Source organism: Amblyraja radiata, chromosome 23 (assembly GCF_010909765.2).
Source record: "Amblyraja radiata isolate CabotCenter1 chromosome 23, sAmbRad1.1.pri, whole genome shotgun sequence".
Lineage (NCBI taxonomy): Eukaryota > Metazoa > Chordata > Chondrichthyes > Rajiformes > Rajidae > Amblyraja > Amblyraja radiata.
In genome coordinates, this window is record NC_045978.1 from 31,712,705 (window position 1) to 31,734,591 (window position 21,887).

Below are 21,887 nucleotides of genomic sequence, written 5' to 3' on the forward strand. Positions count from 1 at the left end.
CAGTGGGGTGAGGGTACTCAGAGTTCAGAGTTCAACACTAAAGTCTCACAGGCTTGATATCTAAATTAATGCCTTTCCAACTAATGATTTAATCACAAAGTTGGGCATTGTAGAATTATGGGCTGTAGACTTGGAAACAGTGCTCTATGATGGATGAAAGGGGTAGATCAACTTTAAATTAAGGCTCAAGTTTGGATCAGCTCAAAGAAGTGGATGGAAAATGAGGACTAACCAGCTGCCCGTTAGACTCTGGATGTTATAAAAAAAACTATCAATGATCCAGAAGCCCATAAATCAACTGGACAGAAATCTGCTTTGTTTCTTGTATTAAAATAATCTTCGTAACAGCAAGTATTTGGAAGAGGAGGTTCAGATCTTGAGGATAGAATGCCAATGATTTGAAAGGCTTGATATATCCTGAGTCATGGACGGGGGGGGGGGGGGCTGTGATCAGTGACATTGCTCTTGTCTCACGCAGTCTAACCCAGCAGACAGCAGAGGTTGGGGAATCAACACATGGTGAATTTATATCATCACATACCGTTAATACAAAATAGAAAAAATATTCAGGATTAATTTGCAACGGATCTGGTGACAGATTTTGGATCTCCAGAAACAACACATCCCTTCTGAAACAACTGGCCCGGTTCTATCTACACCTTAGTGGGTTCCTCGCAAGGTTAGTTTCAACGGGAAGTAAGTACTGAGTTATAGTGTTCCTTCTGAGGACAACGCTCAGTGTAGCCGGCTCCCGAGAAGCATTTTGGCAAATGCGACATTGATGAAAACGATACTCGAACAATCGGCCCTCTTAGATGCAAAGGAACCAGTGGCACCATCATGAAGCACGAATAGTTCCCCTTGGTCTCCTAAACAGTGTTTATCGCTCAGCGTTAGGCTTGACCAGAAAATACTGGCATCCATGGGTTAAGTTTCAGGAGTGATGCGGGGTCTTTAAACTTTCTCTTTCCACAAATGCACCGGACACCATTGAGTGTTCACAATGTTTTTGTTTCTTTATTTATATGGGCGTTCTTCTCGTTTTCCAACATTATTCAATCTTATATCATCAGTGTGTAGGAAGGAACTGCAGATTCTGGTTTAAACCGAAGATAGACACAAAATGCTGGAGTAACTCAGCGGGACAGGAAGCATCTCTGGAAAGAAGGAATCTGTGACATTTCGGGTAACATCACATATTCATTCTCTCCAGAGATGCTGCTTGTCCCCGCTGAGTTACTCCAGCATTTTGTGTCTATCTTTTATCGTCAGTGTTGTGCAAACCGGGTGCCACGATGATTACAACAGAACATTTCCGCAAAACTGCTCTGTGGACGATTCCGGCAAATCGCTGATAAGCTGGAAGTGGACGAGAGAATAGAGACAAAATGCTGGAATAACTCAGCGGGACAGACAGCATCTCTGGAGAGAAGGAATGGGTGATGTTTCATGTGAGATTTTTCAGCCATCCGATCACCGAGAGAGAGCGATGGAGCGCCCGGGGCCCCGGTTCCGCCCCACAGTCCGCGCTCCGCCCTCGGCCAGCGGCCAACGCCAGCCCCCTTGGGGAGTGGGGAGGGGTGCAAACCGGGAACCCCACCCCGCTCGCCCACATCGCCGTTAAAAACACCGCGCCAGTCTAGCCGCGGGGGCGGCGGCCCGGAAAATAAAGTTTGTAGAAGTTTGAGAAAGTTTGGATCGGTGGCTCCCATGATGCCGCGGTGAGTCGGCACTGGCCCCGCCCGCAAGTTGCTGCTGCACCGAGCGACGAACAGGCACGGTAAGGCGCAGACAACCCGGCTCACAACCGGCGCCGCTCAACCCCGGGGCAGCGGGCTGGCGGCGCCGGGAGCGAGAACCCATCTGGACTGAGCTGGGCGCCGCAGGGCTCCGATCCCGGGGCTCCCCTGCCCTGCCCGGCCCAGCCCGGCTAGAGGTCAGGTCGGACACACCCCTCCCCCCCTCTCATGCTTTATTACCTGTTTAAAATAAGCCCCGAGTGGCACAGAGACAAGGACGGTAGGCGGGAATCGCATGGAGGGAACAGTGGGAGGGAGACTGGGGGTGAGCGAGAGGTGGGAGTCGGGGGAGAGAGAAAAGAGGAAAAAGTGGTGGCTGCAGGAAATAACCGGGTTTGGAGAGAGGGGATGGAGGGTGAGAACGGAGGAGAGGTGAGCCGGGGTACACGGGCAGGGAGGGTGTGCGCTGTGCCACAGCTGCGACTGTGCCTTAGATCGGGCCTCTGTGGAAGAACAGGAAGTTGCTGCACTCTTACAAGATAGGCTCGACTCGCAGCAGCTGCCAGTATACGGCGAGTTCGCAATCGGCGGGAGCCGCTTTATCGTTTGTCACATGGGGAATGACTGTCTCATCATGTACCAACGTTACTTCCTCGCACGGCTGTGTTGGCACAAGACAGGGCCATATGCGTTTTAACACTGGCAACCTTTCACTTCCCTGTTGATATTCATGACACGTGGGGAATGGGAAGGTGATTCAGGGCGAGTTGTCAGTGACACCGAAACACAATGGCCAAGGCATTCCAACACATCTTTCTGCACTATATTGGTCTCTTGGCCCAGCTGGAGCTCCCTGCTCCTAAACCCAGGGCACGGGTTATGCACAGTGAAATTCAATTTTCATGAGATATTGATAAAATGCTTGCCAGCAATTCGGATTGCTGACTTTCCTTGGTAGACAAAAATGATGCAGAAACGCAGCAGGTTGATGCTGCCTCACCCGCTGAGTTTCTCCAGCATTTTCGTCTCCCTTCGATTTTCCAGCATCCACAGTTCCTTCTTAAACATGCTGTCTTTCCATAATATGCAAGCATACTGCATACACAGGTCCTGAAACTCCCTTTGTCCCATGGCACAATGTGATTGAGCAACGTCCAACATTCATAAAGTAGGGAGAAAAACAAACTTCATGTTTGGAAGATTTATCCACCCACCGTCCATGTTTAAATGTTTTCCATTGCGCCTTGCTTCTGAGGTTTTCATATGAAACACAATGAATTGTATGTTGTGTAGGAAGAAACTGCATATGCTGGTTTACACCGAAGATAGACACAAACCTCTGGAGTAACTCAACGGGCCAGCCAGCTTCTCTGGAAAGAAGGAATGAGTGATGTTTCGGGTTGAGACCCTTCAGACTGAATTGTGTGTTGTTTGATTGCAGATGTTGTGTTTTTCTGTGTTTCGAGGAGCTAACCTCCTGAGAGCTCGAAATCTTTTATCTGCTGCCGCTGTTCGAACGGTTCATGGACATGGTAAGCATCTAGCCGTCTTGCATCCAAATCACCACTGATTCCCAGCCACTGTCACATGACCAGATCTGCACATAATCAATAACGTGGTCTAAGAGAAACAATTAGATAGTGGACAGGTAATGCAAAAGCCTGCACTAATGACCTAAAGTGATGAGATTCAAATCCCCCTATTGCGAAAAGAAGAATAAAGTTCAATGAATTCCATAAAAGTGAGCTCAATAATGGTGAAATTAATGGGTTGTGAAACATGCTTCTGCTTCCTATCATCTTTGAAGAAAGAAGTCAGATCTGTAAGGAATTCGAGATGTTTCACAAGAGTTAATGTTAACTTAAATAGTCTCTCAATTCATTCACTGCACTCAAAATAAAATCACAAAGTAAAAGTTGATGGACCCACAGGAGGCATAGCTGACCAGATGAAGCGCACATCATTAAATCTGGATGAAGATCCTCCTTTGGTCACCAACCAGGGACTCCTGATAGGTCTTAGATGAAAACTGGCTTGGTCAATGTTCTGATGCAGTGCAGGATTAAATAGATGGCTGGCAACTGAATTCTGGGTTGACATGTGAAGAATTAAGCAAGACATTGCCTGCTAGGTATGGAATAAGGGACAACCGAGAAGGAGGCATGAGGTATGAAACAATCCTATGAGAACACAGGGTATTACCTGAAGCAGACCCTACTGGTATAATTAACTCCTCCAACCCTTCAGATAATATATTGACCAGAGTGACTGAACGGTAGAAACACTGGTGCCAGAGAAGAGCAGGATACCCCACTTACTGCAAGTGATGGCTGCTAGCCAGTGCCACAGTTCATGCTGTGACTGGGGCTAATGAGTGCTGAATACTGTCTGGTGATCAGCTGGGAGTGTGGTGGATTTGATTTTAGTCCCTTCCAATGTGTCTGATTGAAGCAGATGTATTCCAGAATATGTTTGGAATTCAAATCTACGTTCTACTTTTATGTTTGAGCCCAGTGAGGGATGTTTCTACAGGAAAATAGGATGACATTGGTAACAGGGTGGCAGGAAAGGATATCACAACTCAGCTACTGAATATCTTTCAATGCTGCCCCATTTAATAATTGAGGGCAGTTGCAGGACAGTGGATGCAAAATAAGGCATCAGCTATGCTGTTCTAAGAGGAGGCATCTGAGATGTTGGAATCTGGAGCCAATAGAAATTGCTGAAAGAACTCAGAGAGCCAAGCAGCATCTGTGAAGCGAAAGGCATAGTTGACGTTTTTGGCGGAGACTTGCATCAGGACATTGTCAAATGCCAATTTGCTTTCATAGGTGCTGCTTCACCCACTGACTTTCTCCATTATTTAATGCTATTCTAAATATTGATACAACTCCAAAATAATTTCAATGTACCAAAAAAAAGGTGAATTTTGGACATCTGAAACTTAAAATACTGGAAATGTTCCGCAGTGAGTGAGCATCTATGACAGAGAAACAGTTAATGTGTTTGGTCAATAATCTATCATCTTAATAGAATTATTTCTTTAAAGGAATATGTCTGATCCAACAGCAACATAGGTTTGCAGTCCATCACTGCAGGCTCCTTCTGTATTTACCATGTATGGGGCTATGGAGGGAAGTGTTAGGGAGACTGATTGGAAGGAACACACAGACTGTCCACCAGAAGAGAGCGGAGGTACAGGAAATAAAGGACCCATTATAGACGGTCAGGTATAGGGTGGGACACACTGTGCACATGATTTGCTAATGGCTCTGCACACTTTTATCCAGAGATTGTTAAGCCGGAGGACATGTCACTACCGATGTACAGTGATCGGAAGGATACACCACTCCCGGATATTCCCTATGTTAAGGAGCTGAATACCGAGCAGACGACACTGAAAGAAAAGGAGAAGAGTGCGTGGACAAATTTGACCAACGAGGAGAAGGTCGCATGTAAGAGAACCTGAGCCAGTTGGCCATTGACATTTCTTCACATTGACTGGATAATGATGCTGAGTAACTGAATAGTTTGCATTACTTGAAGCCAGTGTTTAAACCAGGTGCCCCCACTGAGCTATAGCTAACAGGCAGAAAGTAGAGACGTAATAAACTGCAGATGCTGAAATCTCGTGTAGGACACAGTGCTGGAGCAACTCAGCGAGGCAGGCAGCATCTCTGGAGGATATGAATACGTGACGTTTCATATTGTGACCCTTATTCCGACAGGCAGACAGTAGATGGGTAATCACCAGGAAGGGTAAAGGGAATAGGCAGAGAATGCAAGAATCTCCTCTAAAACAAGTACAAGGGGAGATGACCATTTAGAGGAGAGCAGTCGCAGTCAGGCCTGAGGCACAGCATGGAAGGGAGAAGTCAGGCAGGGCTATGGTGTCAGGAAACTTGATTAAAGTTTTAAACTTGATAGTTTAGGAGAGACAAGGGATCCTGTGGCTGCATGCAGGTCTCCGTGGTGGTGTGTTGCCTCTCTGTGTCAGGGTCCAGGATGTCTCTGAACAGCTGCGGAGCATTCTCAAGGGGGGAGGGCGAGCAGCCGGAAGTCATTGTGCGCTTTGGCACAAATGGCATTGGTCGGAAAAAGGATAAGATCCTGCAGAGTGAATATTGGGAGTTCGATAAAAGGTTGAACAGCAGGGTCCTCGAGGGTAGTAATCTCCAGATTACTCCCAGTGCCATGTGCGAGTGAGCATAGGAATAGGAAGATTGTGTGGCTGAGGTCTTGGTGCAAGGGGCAGACATTTAGATCATTGACATCACTTCTGGTGCAGAGGTGTGGGTTGCACCCGATCTGGATGTGGACCAATATCCTGGTGGGCAGGTTTTATGGTGCCACTCGGCAGGATTTAAGTAGATTCGCAAGGGATAGGATCCAATGCAGTAGTGAGGCAGGTGGGGCAGGAAATTGATACAGAAGTCAGTGGTAGCAAGTTTAGTAGAAACGATGAGCAGGAGCACAGTACGGAGCAAGAAAAGATGTAGGATTAAATTGTACCTCTTTCAATGCTAGGGGCCTGACAGATAAGTCAGGTGAACTCGGAGTGTAGATGGGTACGTGCGGCTGGGTCATTATAACCATTACAGAAACCTGGCTAAAGAAGGGGCAGAACTGGCAGCTGTGTACAGGTGTTATAGGCGAGAAAGAGTTGAAGGTTAAAAAGGAAGGTGAGTTGCATTATTTAATAAGGAGAACATCACGGCAGTGGACTGAGATGATATTACTGAGGGTTCATCCACTGAGGCTGTGGATGGAGCTAAGAACCAAAAAGGGGATATTCACATTGCTGGGAGTGTACTTCAGGTCCCCAAATAGTAATCGGAAAATTGAGCAACTAATATGCCAGGAGATTGCAGTCAGCTGAGTGAATATAGTGTTGTCATTGTATGGAATTTAACTTTCCCAATATAGACTTGGAATGCCATAGTACCGATGACTTCGATTGGGTGGAATATGTCAAATGGGTTCAGGAATGTTTCCTTGGGCAATCTAGAGAATGCCCTATAAGGAAGAGGGCAAAGCTTGACTTGCAGTTAGTGAACTGGGTGGGACAAGTGACTAACACTTCAGTGGATGAACACTTTGGGATTCAATGACCATGGTTCTATTACCTTTAAAATAGTTATGGATAACGATAGGGCTGGTCTACAAGTGAATGTTCTGAATTGGGGCAAGGTCAACTTTGGTATGAGACCGGAACTTGCAAAAGTTGATAGAAGTAGGTTGTTTGTGGGCAAAGGTACATTTGGAAAGTGGGATAGTGAGAGTTCAAGGTATGCATGTTGCTGTTAGAGTGAAGGGCATGGCAAGTAGCATTAAGGAACTGTCGATGAGAGAGATTAGGGCTCTGGTCAGGAAAAAGGAGGAGGCATGGGTGAGGCATAGGGAACTGGGATCCCGTGTTTCCTGGAGGAGTATAAGGAAATCAGGAGCATATTTAAGAAAGTAATCCAGACAGGGGGGCGGGAGGTAAATGATATATCTCTGCCAAATAAGATTAAGGAAAATCCCAAGATATGTATATATTTTTTTAATGTTTGTGGAGCTGCAGGAGATGGGCAATGTCCTCTTACTTTACTGTGAGGATTTAATTCCTTGGAGCATAGGAGGCTGAGGAGCGATCCTCTAGAGACGTAGAGAATAATGAAAGGAATACTTAAGGCAAATGCACAGAGTTTTTTTTTACCCCAGGGTGGGGAAGACCTAGGTTTAAGGTGAGAGGAGAAAGATTTAATAGAAACCCGAGGGTAAACGTTTTCACACAGAGGGTGGTGGATTTATGGAATTAACCACTGGATTAAGTAGTTGGGGAAGTAGAATAACATTTAGAAAACATTTGCACAGGCACATGGATATGAAAGGTTTAGAGGGATATGGACCAGGCACCTTCAAATGGGAATAGCTTGGATGGGGCATCAAGGTCAGTATGAATGAGCTGGGCTGAAGGTCCTGATTCCATGTTGTATGACTATGACTATGGTCAGCATAGTTGTGTGCCCCAATCCCAAAAAGGGAAGAGAATCCATCACTTGATCCCTGCGTTATTCTGGTCACTTTGTGCAGTAAAGCAGTGTCCAACCTGGGGTGAATCAAAGTTCATTTCTTGGGTACATGTTCATAATGCTTATTGGGATCCAGATTTGCAACATCCCTGGATTATTTGTTAAAAGCCCAGGAAAGCTTGGACGCTGGAGCCAATCGTTTTAAGCTGCATTCAATAGCATATCCAAAGGCAAGCTAAGCTGTTTATAACACAGTTGTAGACACTTGTGTAATCACATGACCCATTGGGTCTGTGGGTAGCATCACTGTCATTCCTAGGGAAGGAAAAAGGTAGAAATTGTCTTGCTAAATAATGCAGATTTCTCATGAGAAGGAAAAATCCTGCTCTCACCCGGGACCACAGTAGACAACAGAGAGGCCCAATAGGGAATGTTGAAACTGTCCTGAACTTTCCATAATTTGAACTGAACTGTCCTGAACTTTCCATAACTTAAGACCTACAACAGCCCCTAAATCACCACAGTTCTCTATAACTCAGAAAATGATTTTTTTCCTCTAAAACAATGAATTTCTGACCATTTCATTTGTTGTGGGGTATGTTTTAGTGAATGTTTTCTGTCTCCTTGTGGATTGATCCCATGTTTTCTTTAATCTAGTGTACCGTGTAGCTTTCCACCAGAGCTACACAGAGATGTCCAGAAAAAACAACGAGTGGAAGACTGTGATGGGCGGTGTGTTAATTTTCATCGGATTCACTGGCCTGATTGTGTGGTGGCAGATAGCCAACGGTGAGCCCCCTTTCTGCCCTTATCCCTTTTCCATCGTCACACTTTGTAAATGACAAGGTGGAGAGATTATTGGAATTGAGGAACCCTTGTTACTGATTAGATCTCTTATTTAGTGACAGGTTCAGTCAAACACTAGGCTAGGTGCAGCACTGACTGCTGTCAACTGGGGCTTCAGAACTGCCAGTAGTTTGGGATTGAGTGTTTTTTGTTTCCAGTTTCCCTTCAGTTCATCCTAGGCTGCTGTGAAGGCCCTTCATAAATAACAACCTCTTGACTGTAAAACTTATGTATAGGCTGCACAAAAGAACAAGGCATTTGTAGCTTATCTTCTCTCAATTCAAACATTTTTTTCTCAATATAATGGCACCAGCTATTGGCATTTACCAGTTTATCCTGTATCCTGCTCATAAACAGTTTATAATTTTCAGCAAAGATAGACATAATGTTGGAGTAACTCAGCAGGTCAGGCAGCATTTCTGGACAAAATGCATTGGTGACGTTTTGGGTCGTGACCCTTCTTCATTCTAAAGAATGGTCCTGACCTGAAACATCACCTATCCATTTTCTCTGGATGTGTGGCTTGGTCTGACCTGAGTTACTCCAGCATTTTGTGTCTATCTTTGGTATAAACCTGCACCTGCAGTTCCTTTTTACCACATTATAACTCAGCAGCTGGTCACTCTCAGATGAGATTGAAGGTTGTGAGTTGAAGCCCCATTTCAGCACAAAATCGGGGCTGCTGTATTGCAATGTCCAAGCTGCCTGTGAATCAAGGAGGCTTCTTGGTGACTGCAAATGATTCTATGATCTTATTTGAAGGCAATGTGGCAGTTTTCCCTTTCAACATCAAAAGTGATCTGATTGTTTTGTCATTGCTAATGGTATAATCTCGATGTCTAAAAAGAGATTGCAGTATTGTTTCTACCGTACAACAGGAATACACTTAAATTACTTGATCGAATATAACAAAAGTTATAGGACAGAAGCAGAAATTAGTAGGTTTCAAGGATTCAGATCAATGATGGAAGAACTCCGACAATATAAAATTTAAAGCACAAACATTTATTAAAGCAACAATGAGAAGTTAGCAATAGAATGGCAATACAATTTCTCGTAAAGCAACTATAAAAACACAAATGAACCACAATATAAATAGCAGCAGAAAGTGGCAAATATACACTGAATCTCACACATCCTTCAGCATTTAAAGGCTGTAACATCAAAGCTTGTTGGGAAGACCCTTGAGGAACCTGTGTACTCAGGCTATACTCTGGAAGCTCTGCCCGAGGTGAAGACCTGCGAGCTCGTGTGTAACAGGCATTTTTAGACATAAAAGCCTGAGCTACTACCCCATCTAAGAACAATAGTTGACTGTTATTTGTCGCACCAGGAGCTGAGCCAGTCACGGGTGTCTCCAAGAAGGTAAAAGTTTATCTCGTGATTTACTGGTTCTTCCAAGTTAACCCAAGTATTTTCACAAACATCTAATCATTTTTCTAAGCGAGACTACACGTTTGACATGTGGTGCTGTTAATTTAGTTGAAAAAGCATGCATCTGGCTGTTAGCTGACAGTCAATTTTATTCAATTTTAAGCTGACTCAATTTTAGTTGAGCCTGCTTAACCCTTACATTATAGGTTATGCTATAATCTCAGGGTGTCTGTAATGCAAGGGTTAAGCATACTATAACAAGGACTACATGTGTGCTAGTGCAGGAGGTTAATCCTTCAATGGATTGACCTTCTGAACTAACACATATGCAGTCCTTGAGGAATCTACCTTTGTCTCTGGGCTAATTCTCAAGTGAATCGTGTCCCCTGCCAACAGTGTCAAGAGCAGTAACAGTTTCCATATGGATGCAGACACATCACATTCTTCCTGAGACTGCGTGGGTTTCCCTTGGATGCTCTGGTTTGTTCCTGCACCCCAAAGACATGCGGATAGGCAGGTTACTTGGTCGCACTAAATGGCCTGTAATGTGCTTGTAGAATCTGCGTGAGCTAAGGGGAATGTACGAGGAATAAAATGGGATTAGTGTAAATGAATAATTTACAGTTGGCACAGACTCGGTGGACCACGGGACCTGTTTATATGCAGAATCCTTCTACCCCTCCATTTCTTCTTAATCATGAAATAGCTTGCCAATGACCAATACTGGATAAAGAGAGTTTCTCCAGCTAACATTTGGGAAAAACAAAATCATTTATATTTTGGGTCTGTGTCACAAACTCCTTTTGCTTCTCCAGCAACTCTAGACCACTCCCGTTGATTGAGGCAGAACCCAGCTGCTTGGTGACATAGCATTGTTTAATTCTGAGCTGAGCTTCCAAAACTATTTACATCATGAACACTGTTTCACGTAACATCACATCTCCTTCCCTCACCAAATGCACCTCATTCTAAACCCCTCTCTATGATTTTCCCACCAGACTTTGTCTTCCAATATTCTCCTGGCTGTCAACCAAAATTTCCTCCATTCTGACAAAGGTTCTTAGGTCCGCAACGTTAACTGTGTTTCTGTCTACAGATGCAGCTTGACCTGCTAAGTTTCTAGCATTTTGTTTTTTGCCCCTCTATTTGTTACACAGTACAGCAGCACTGTCTCGAGACACTGGCTGGTGATAATGTTATTTCTGATTTTCTACAGACTACTATCTTTTGCAAGTGTTTCTCTCCCATGTTGTTATGATCTTTTACCAATCCTGCTGCCTATATTGCTCCACCCACTGTGTCTTCATTTGTTACCATTGGCCATTTCACTTTTACAATAATCAGGCTGCCATTGTTTATTAACTGCTTGTAAAATTAAGAGATTGCCGGCAGAAGCAAGAGTAGTGCAGTGCATCAGGTTAACTCTGTCTAATGACGGCCCTTATTTTTGATACTTTCAAAAATACTTGTAATTAATCAGTTGGGTATGTTCCATTATTTTCCCCCATATCTGTCACATGCTCAAGGCTTACCCTATGTCTGTGCATAAACTATGATTCTGAAATGTTCTAACTGCTTAGGCTATGTACTGCTGAAGATGAGGTAGGCTATAGATGTTAACAAGCATTTATTGGTGTTCCTCTTGTATCAGTGCTCAATGCACCAGCAGCATTGGACATCGGCGCAGTCCACACACTGCCCTGATACACTTTTGGAAGCAGCTGTATTTTCTTTTTAATTAATTAAAAAAAAATTAGATTCTTATTTTTTTAACGGTGGCGCAGCGGTAGAGTTGCTGCCTTACAGCGAATGCAGTGCTGGAGACCCGGGTTCGATCCCGACTACGGGTGCTGTCTGTACAGAGTTTGTACGTTCGCCCCGTGACCTGCGTGGGTTTTCTCCGAGATCTTCGGTTTCCTCCCCCACTCCGGCGTGGACCCGGTGGGCCGAAGGACCTGTTTCCCCGTTGTATGTCTAAACTAAACACTCAACTAAACTAGAGAATCCATTGATAAACATTTTTTTTTAAATCACCAAATGGTCGCTCTAATACCACCATTTAAATGAAGGCTGGCGACTGATTCCACTGATTGAGACCATGCTATAGAGGCCGAGGCTGCTGTAAAACTAAAGGGTCACCTTCAACGTGTACCTGGACCACTCACCTCAGTGGTAAGACCAGGGTTGGAATAAGAGGTTAAAAAATATGTATATGACCTCCAATACATTTCCTACGGGTGTTGCCATACGTACGGAAAACTGCCAGTAGTTGTCAATGGCCTGCTGCCCAGACATCATCACATTCCAACCGAGTGTCCTTCATGTAATACTTGATCCGAGTTTCCAATCCCACAGAATTTGGCAGTCGGACATTTTGTTGGCAATTGCCATTATTAGAACATTTACTGATGTGTACACATGCAGCCTGTGGAACAATTGATTCATTAGTCTTTTTTGGTATTAGTTTATGATTGTCATGTACACTGAAATACAGTAACATTTTTTTTGCAAGCTATTCAGACAAATTCTAATATGATTACAACATAGCACAGAATACAGCTACAGAGAAAGCGCAGTTTTGAAAAAATGGTGCAAGGCTGCAACGAGGTAAATTGGGAGATCATCTTTACCTTATGGGAGATTTTACTTCGGAGTCACGTGAGTGACTTCGTGAAGAACCCCGCCTACGGCGCATGCGTGTCATATCGCATACACGCATTGAACGTGTCGGACCTGGGGAGAACGTCCCCTTGAACGGGAGAGTTAACAAGCCGGTCGACGGCAGGTAAGTGATTCTGCATTTTCACCGTTTTTTAGGAATGGATAGAGGACGCAGAAAGGCTGTGAAGAAGCTGCAGGATGTCGGCGGTAAAGGTGCCGGGGACCAGCAGCAGCAGCCGACGGCACAGGCAGTTTGCGTTGAGCCAGCTGTGCCAGATTCAAACCGCGCGCCGGGAAAAACTAATTCTAGACCGGGCGGGAAGGCGAACCGCAAAACGAACCGCTGGGAAAGTGAGCCCGAAAAATCGCCGGTAAATACTTACTTGTATAGCAGTGATGATGACCAGCTGCAGGGCATAGAGCAGCCGGCAGCGATCGCATCTGCAGAGCTCGGAAAACAGTACGAGTGGCTGCAGCATGTGGGGCCGTCATCTATCTGTTTGGAGGAGTACCGGGACGGCGAAAAACGGCGTTTGCAGCGGCCGGGAGCAACCAGAGCCGGTAGGCATGGCGACGAGTTGCGATTTAAACCGCGTGCGACTAGTGCCCGAGGGCACGAAAGTCGGCAGGAGCGGTGGGCTAAAAAGAAACACCCGCGAGCGACTAGTGCGGGAGAGCACGAAAGTCGGCTGGAGCGGTTGTGGGAGGAACATCTCCATAGTGTTAGGCTCCAGAAATTGGATAAAAGCCGCACACATACAGGTGTAAGTCCCTCAGAGCATGGCCAGAAAAGGCTGCTGGACATATCATCCTCATCTGAAGAGGGTGTTCAAGGGCTGCCTGACTCGGACTCTGAACAAGAGTCAGAGCCACGTTCCCATATGGAGGATGAGGGAACACAGTTGCTGGACATGGTGCACACATATTTCCAGCAAGAAGAAACTGGAACAGACCTAGAGGCCAGGATGGCGGCCAGCATTGATTATATGACGACCCATCACCTCAAAACTGATACCTTAGCTGAGGTATGGGCAAGACATTTACCTCCGCGAAATTGTGCGGCTCTGAATGTACCCAAGGTGAACCGAAGCATTTGGAGACACGTGGGGCAGGATATTCGGAGTCTGGATATAAAAATACAGAATGCTAGTAAAGGACTCTCGGCGGGTATAACAGCTTTGGCCCGTACGCTGGAAAATGTGGATATGTCCAATGACATGAAAGACGATTTAGCACTGTTTTGCAATGTTCAATTTGAACTGAACAACATCAGGAAAGGGGCTATTCAGCCAACGTTAGACCCAAAATTTGCAATCCTGTGCAAACAGAAAGCCATAAAACCTCAAAATTTGTTGTTTGGGGGTGACCTATCAAAACAGGTCAAAGATTTGGAGGAAGAGGCCAAAACGTTGGGCCTAATAAAAGCGACCAAAGGATATGTCGGAAAACGGTATCATCCTTATGGGACGACTAAAAAAGCAAGTACTAGTATGTATAGTACGAAAAATTGGAGAGAGGCCAGAGGAAACCAGCAACAGCGTCCTTTTTTAGGGGTTGGCCCGGGACGCCCACAATGGAAAATGCGGAAGCCTCCACTTCAACATTTACCCCACTTTCAACCTCAAGGCCCTCCGCAACCTCGGTTAAGACCAAGAAAGTAACACCACCGATAACCATGGAGGTAGGTGGGTCTGTGCCTCAAAAATTAATAAGGAGCACAGAACTTGGAGGGAGGTTGCAATTTCATTTGGAAGCATGGTGTAAGTTAACTGTGGATAGGTATATCCTTAGCAGTATTAAGGGATATCTTATAGAGTTTATACACATACAAGAACCTCCAGTACAACATACACCGGACAGAACTTATATGCTTACCAAATTAGACAGAGCTAAAGCAAAAATTGAAATACAAAGGTTGTTCACGAAAGGAGTAATTGAAAAAACCAAACATGAACAACAGGAATTTGTCTCAAATATATTCATTAGACATAAGAAAGATGGGGGTTGCCGGATAATTATTGATTTATCAACACTTAATAAGTTTGTACAATATGCTCATTTTAAAATGGATATCTTGATTGTGGGGAAAACTTATGAATTGGCTAGTAGAGCAGTGGTTGCCACAAGAAAATTGATGGAACAGCTGGGATTCATTATCCATCCAATTAAGTCAAGATTAACACCTGCAACTAATATTGATTACTTGGGGTTCACTATTAACACACTTGATATGTTAGTGACTTTACCTATAGGGAAAGCCACTGAGTTCCAAAAGGATTGCACAGAGCTTATTAATACCGTTAAACCATCCATTAGACGGGTAGCCAGGATTATTGGGAAAATTATAGCCACGTTTCCTGCCATTCAATTTGGACGATTGCATTACCAAAATTTACGGGGAGCTAACAATTAGAGCTATAAAAGAACTACAATGGTGGGAACAAAATGTTATATATAGCTCCAACCCAATAGTTATTCCAAACCCATCTGTGGTATTACAAACAGATGCCAGTGCACTGGGTTGGGGAGCAACGGATACCATCTCGAGCTCTGGAGGGAGATGGAATATACAGGAAACTAACCTACTTACCACAAAGGGTATAAATTACTTAGAAATGTTGAGTGCTTTTTATGGTTTAAAATCTTATTGCTCGGGAATGATTAACCAGCATGTTAGATTGCAGATAGACAATACCACGGTGGTGGCATATATAAATCATATGGGTGGAAATATATCAATATCCTGTGATGAATTGGCAAACCATATTTGGGAATGGTGTATCCAAAGGAATATTTGGTTATCGGCTACGTATCTACCAGGGATACTTAATTCAGTGGCAGACGCCAGGTCACGAAAATTTAATGAAAATACGGAATGGATGTTAGACAGAAAGATATTTGCTGATATCACAGCAAAGTACGGAAGGCCGGATATTGATCTTTTTGCATCCAGGTTAAATCATCAGTTACCTAGGTATATATCATGGGAACCAGATCCTGAGGCAGAAGCTACAGATGCATTCTCTTTGCACTGGGGGGAAATGGTTCATTTATGCATTTCCTCCTTTCTGCCTCATCAATCGGGTACTACGGAAAATTCAGCTAGACTCGGCATCTGGGATTCTCATAGTACCTGATTGGCCTACCCAACCATGGTTCTCGGTGCTGCAGGATTTGGTGCTTACACCATATATTACTTTAAAACATAGTCCTCAGTTGCTGGTGCATCCGGTGACTGGGGACAGCCATCCTTGTCATAATTATCTAAATTTATTGGGTTGTAGACTCTGAAGGAACCATTTCGGCATATGGGTTTATCTGATAGAACTGTGGACATGATCACAGCAGCACAGAGAGTGCCTTGTCCAGTTATTTATGGGAAGGCACAGAAAGACAGGGTGTCGGCTCACATCCTCTAGTAATAAAACTGCTACGAGGCATCTTTAACACTAACCCACCAAGGGCTAGATATAGCCAAATCTGGGATGTAAGCGTAGTCCTAAAAAATGTTACGGAATTGGTCACCGGCTACGGCATTACCGCTAAACTATCTAACTATGAAAATGGTTATGCTTATGGCGCTGGTCACAGCGCAAAGGGTCCAGTCATTACAGAAGTTAAGATTGGATAACTTGACGGAGGCGACAGGAAGGCTGATTTTCATGATCCAGGGCCTTATTAAGCACAATAGACCAGGATCAGCGGGTCAGGTGATAGAGTTCATAGCCTATCCACAGGATGAACGTCTCTGTGTAGTAAAACACATCATGTTATATATGGACAGAACGAAGGCTATCAGAGGCAATGAAAAGGCTCTTTTAATTAGCCATAAGAAGCCATACCATAAAGTCTCGACTCAGACCATTTCACGGTGGCTGAGATATTGCTTAGTTCAGGCAGGAGTGGACACTAATGTATTCAAATCTCACTCCACCAGGGCTGCATCTACATCAGCAGCTAATCGCCTGGAGGTACCGATGGACAATATCCTCAGAACTGCAGGATGGTCATCAGAGAAAACGTTTCGCACATATTACAACAAACCAGTTAGGAAAGAAGAAACGTTTTCGGGGAAAAATTTTGAGTTCTATTTAATTTACACCTGAAGCTTATAAGGTTTATAAATTGATTTAATCAATATTATTTACAATTTTTGCTTAAAAATGTTGGTATCATTGTGTTTTTTTTTTAAATACCAGTAACAATTTCTCCCAAACTACCAAGGCAGTTGTGAAAATTGGACTCGTTCCACGGCATGAGGTCACAGAGCTTTGAAGTCTTCACGAAGTCACTCACGTGACTCCGAAGTAAAATAGTAAGATTAAACGAGAACTTACCAGTTTGAAGTTTGATCTTTATTTTATGAGGAGGAACGTTGAGGGACTACGTGCCCTCCGCTCCCACCCTTATATGGTCATATCTTAAACTGGTATCTCTTTAATAATCTTACTATCTTAGGTCATTATTTTCTATCTGTGACCTCACACCGCTGCTTTGAAGAATGACACGCATGCGCCGTAGGCGGGGTTCTTCACGTAGTCCCTCAACGTTCCTCCTCATAAAATAAAGATCAAACTTCAAACTGGTAAGTTCTCGTTTAATCTTACTATTATTCAATAGTCTTAACAGCAGGGACGAAGCTGTTCTTTGATCTGGGTGGTATGTCCTTTCAAGCATTTGTGCCTAATGCCCGATGGGGGATGAGGAAATGACCAGGGAGAGGATGTGCAATTATGTTGGCTGTTTATGGCAGTGTGAAGTGTTGGGGAAGGCCAATTTGCGTGATGAATTGGGTTGTATCCACACTAGTTTCTTGTAGTCTTGGTCAGAACACTTGTCCACACTGTGATGCCTCACAACGGGTGGCTTTCTGTGGTGCTCTTTAGAAATCGGTAAGTCATTGGGGACATGCCAAATGTCCTTAGTCTTCTGAGGACAAGAGCATTGGTGTGCTTTCTAGACCACAGCATCAATATGGTTGGACCAGGTCAAGTTGTTGGTGATATTATCACGAAGGAACTGAGGCTCTCAACCATCTTCACTTCCAGATCCAAACACTTACTGTGTGACTGGCTAAAACCTTTCATATTGTTAACTGATTCTCACTCTTGTTTTTACGAGCTTGAGGCGAGGAACTGGGAATTGATAGGGCATTCACAAAGGCTAGATCTTTCTTGCTAATTGTCAGTACTGGAGTTCTTATTACTCAAGGACAAGGCTATGGCATCATTACTCTCCCAATTATATTTATTGTGTCCAGCACCATTGTGTCAAACCAAAAAAAACAGCAATCACTGAATACAGAAGATAGACAAACGTGCTGGAGAAACTCAGCGGGTGCAGCAGCATCTATGGAGCGAAGGAAATAGGCAATGTTTCGGGAGAAACCCTTCTTCAGACTCTCCAGCATCTGCAGTTCCTTCTTAAACATTGAAAACAGAAAGTGCTGGAGATATTTGGGTCAGGCAGAAATTGTGGAGGGAGAATCAATTAACATTAATTTAAATCATAAGTGTTAGTGACAAAATAGGTGTGCTTTAAATTGTAAAGGAGTAGGATTTTTATTTTCTGCTCCTTGTTCATGTACTAATTTACACTTCTGGCAGATTTTCAAGCATTTGTTTCCTTTTCTTCGACAACACCTATCACCAGGATTATTTTGCCTCTCCAGCCCTCCGTCTTTTGCAACTTCAAACTGGCATGTTTTCTCACTCTTCAAAGGTTTAAAAGGTCTGTTATTGTCACGTACCAATTAAGGTACAGTGATATGTGCATTACCATACAGCCATACGGAAAAAAAAGCAACGTCACAACAACATAAGTCAACATAAACAGCCACCACAGCAGATTCCTCACTGTGATGGTAGGCAAAAAAGTCCAATCTGCTTCATCTTTATTCTCCCGCGGTCTGGGCAGACGAAGCTCCCGCGTCGGGCGGTCGAAGCACCTGTGGCTTGGAGTTTCCGAAGTCGGTCTCTGACAAGAGACCGCGAGCTCCGTGATGTTAAGTCCGTAAGCACCCACGGTTGGAGCTCCAAGGCCGATCCCTGGCAAAGGGATCGCGCTCCGCGATGTCAAAAATTTCCAGCAAAGGCTGCCATCTCCTTGATGTTAGGCCGCAGTGCAGACGGAGATACGATATGGAAAAAAATCGCATCTCCGTCGAGGTAAGAGATTAGAAAAAGTTTCCCCCAATCCCCCCCCCCCCCCCCCCCCCCCCACCACCGACATAAAACATGCTAAAGAATGCTAAAAACATACATTTATTACATACTATTAAAACACAAAGAAGGAAGGAACAGACTGTTGGCGAAGCAGCCATTGCTGGCGCCACCCGGTGCACTCTTGTAGCTGTTGTGGAAAATTGTCACTCTCCACATTGTGAATCTGTGGAATTCTCTGCCACAGAAGGCAGTGGAGGCCAATACACTGGATGCTTTCAAAAGAGAGTTAGATTTAGCTCTTAAGGCTCAGGGAATCAAGGGATATAGGGGAAAAAGCCGGAACGGGGTACTGATTTTGGATGATCATATTGAATGGCGGTGCTGGTTCGAAGGGCCGAATGGCCTACTCATGTACCTATGTTCTATATTTCCACAGATGCTGAGAATATTCAGAGTAGTAGAGCAATGTCTAACTCGGCATGCGCAGGGTATTAAAAGTAGTTTCCAATGTCTTTTGACTCAGGTTTTCAGTGTCATAAGTTCAGATCTTGCAATAGTCTCCTTGTTTTCCTAATGTCCCATGGGATAATTCACAGCTGCACATTACAACTGCTAGACTGCTCCAATAATTACAACAAAGCAAATCTATAGGGTGATTTCACGAAAGGTCACTGGGTCATAGGTCTTCACGCACGGAGCCGCAAAATCCAACTGGGGTACATACGTCACTTCCGGTACATGTTATTGATGCTAGAAACGCGTACTTTCAAACCCGTCAAAAACCGCGAAAACGGTTAGTTTTTGCGCTGTAAATAACTCTGCAAGTCGGGGTGACCGTGAGACACAGTTATCCTACTTTAGAGTTCCAAAGATTAAGAAAAATGAAGGTAAAGAGAAGAGAGAGCTGAAGGGAAAATAACAGCGGAAGTTGTTGGCCGTGCAGATATAAAGATAGAAAATATCGGGAATTATCGCGTTTGCTCACTGCATTTCATCAAAACTAAGACATTATTGATGTTTTGATGAAATGCAGTGAGCAAACGCGATAATTCCCGATATTTTCTATCTTTATATCTGCACGGCCAACAACTTCCGCTGTTATTTTCCCTTCAGCTCTCTCTTCTATTTACCTTCATTTTTCTTAATCTTTGGAACTCTAAAGTAGGATAGCTGTGTCTCACGGTCACTCCGACTTGCAGAGTTATTTACAGCGCAAAAACTAACCGTTTTCGCGGTTTTTGACAGGTTTGAAAGTACGCATTTCTAGCATCAATAACATGTACCGAAAGTGACGTATGTACCCCAGTTGGATTTTGCGGCTCCGTGCGTGAAGACCTATGACCCAGTGACCTTTCGTGAAATCACCCTATTGAACAATACCCAAGGTGATAGAGGACATGTTTGGCTCAAACGAGTCCTAACCATCATGACAAAAGCAAAATATCACACCAGTTGGAAATTAAAAAAAAGCAAAGCAGGAAATACTTGACAAATAAGGCTGTATCTATTCAGATTAATCCAGTTTTATCACCTAGTCATTTATTTCACTCCTCAGCCCCTCCACCATTAAAATGGGTGTTGGGTGGCATAGTGGTAGAGTTGCTGTCTTACAGCACCAGAGACTCAGGTTCGATCTTGAATACAGGTGCTGTCTGTACGGAGTTGTAACCGCGTGAATTTTCTCCGGGTGCTCCGGTTTTCTCCCACATTCCAAAGCCGTGTAGGTATTTAGGTTAATTGCTTCTGTAAATTATCCCTAGTGTGTAAGTCGGAACTAGTGTACGGGCGATCGTTTGTCAGCGCGGATTCAGTGGGCCGAAGGGCTTGTTTCCATGTTGTATGTCTAAACTAAATGTTGCTGAATTTCATCTGCTCTGCTACAAATAATTTCTGTTTTCTCCCCCTGCCCACCCACCCAAACCATCAGATCATGTTACAGACCGACACTTCCATCTCCTAGCACATCAAAATCACCTCCCTAGCCTGAAACTCCCTTACAGCATCCAATCCATTCTTGAATCTGCAACTCCTACCCCAGCACACATATTAGCATGCTCCGCCATTACCATCAGACCCATAGCCGCTGCAGCCCTTTTCACAAATCTATCCTCTTATTTTATGTCCAAACTTTCAATGACTCATCTAACAGTGCCTCCTGGACCAGTAGCTCTTTCTTCTCTCCAGTGGCTGACGGGGGTGGTATGCTGAGTAAAAGCAGTGCAATTCTTGCTCTGACCTAATTGTGGCTTTCCTATTTGTTTCAGTTTATCCCTCCCAACCACACACCTTCAGTGAGGAGTGGCAACGAAAACAAATCAAAAGAATGCTGGATATGCGCATGAACCCTATTGAGGGAATTGCCTCCAAATGGGATTATGAGAAGAATGAGTGGATTAAGTAATCGTTTAAGACCGAAGCCCGAGATTCCAACAATCGCCAATGGAACTACTTTAAATGGCCTATTTTAATCCTCCCAGTGTCTAAATGAAATGTAAAATAAGCACACGTGCCTTCGGCAGCTTTTATTAATTAAAATGTCATTGCTGTAATAATGCAACTTGTAATAAAGGTTGCTCTTCTTAAATTCTGTGGCACAAGCATGCTTGAGAAATATCACCAGCATAATTCACTGCATGAAAAGGGTGGAATTAAACAGTCCATTGGTAAGGAAGCTGTACTTTTGTTTCCACAGACACAGGAAGGTGAGCTCTGAAGAGCGACTACTGGTTTACCTTATGCTTACCCAAGCCCAACTAAAGCACTGGCTGTAAATTGAACTCAGCATTTATAGTTATCTAAAGGAATGCTCTAACTGTACACTTACCATCAGTGTGGAGATCAAGCTTTGGGTATGGCTCTGCACTAATTATGTTGCTGACCAAACACTGCCACTGCTTGCAACAAGTCCAAGCTCACCCAGGGCCTAATTTAACCATCAGGCAAAAGAATCAGAGCAGAAAGAAAACAAAATTATACAGTAAGTTATGATCTGGAATGCATTTCCTTAAAAAGGCAGTGGCAGTAAACAGAGTTGCAAAGTTAAAAGGAATTTGTTGTAAAAGAATTGGAGAGCTACGCGGAAAGAA

At 44.1% G+C, this 21,887-nt stretch overlaps 1 protein-coding gene across 2 annotated transcripts; it reads left to right on the top strand.

The window, feature by feature from the left end:
• Window positions 1–1,602: 1,602 nt before the first annotated feature.
• On the top strand, window positions 1,603–21,385 carry LOC116986436. 2 transcript variants are annotated; one of them, XM_033041974.1, is made up of 5 exons: window positions 1,603–1,780; window positions 3,181–3,271; window positions 5,030–5,194; window positions 8,414–8,545; window positions 21,066–21,385. In XM_033041974.1, the coding sequence occupies exons 2-5, from the start codon at window positions 3,181–3,183 to the stop codon at window positions 21,200–21,202; spliced, it is 525 nt and encodes a 174-aa protein (XP_032897865.1). In that variant the 5' UTR covers window positions 1,603–1,780; the 3' UTR covers window positions 21,203–21,385. The 2 variants fall into 2 exon arrangements, with proteins under 2 accessions (XP_032897865.1, XP_032897866.1); XM_033041975.1 differs by lacking the exon at window positions 1,603–1,780 and adding an exon at window positions 1,787–1,936.
• Window positions 21,386–21,887: the final 502 nt, after the last annotated feature.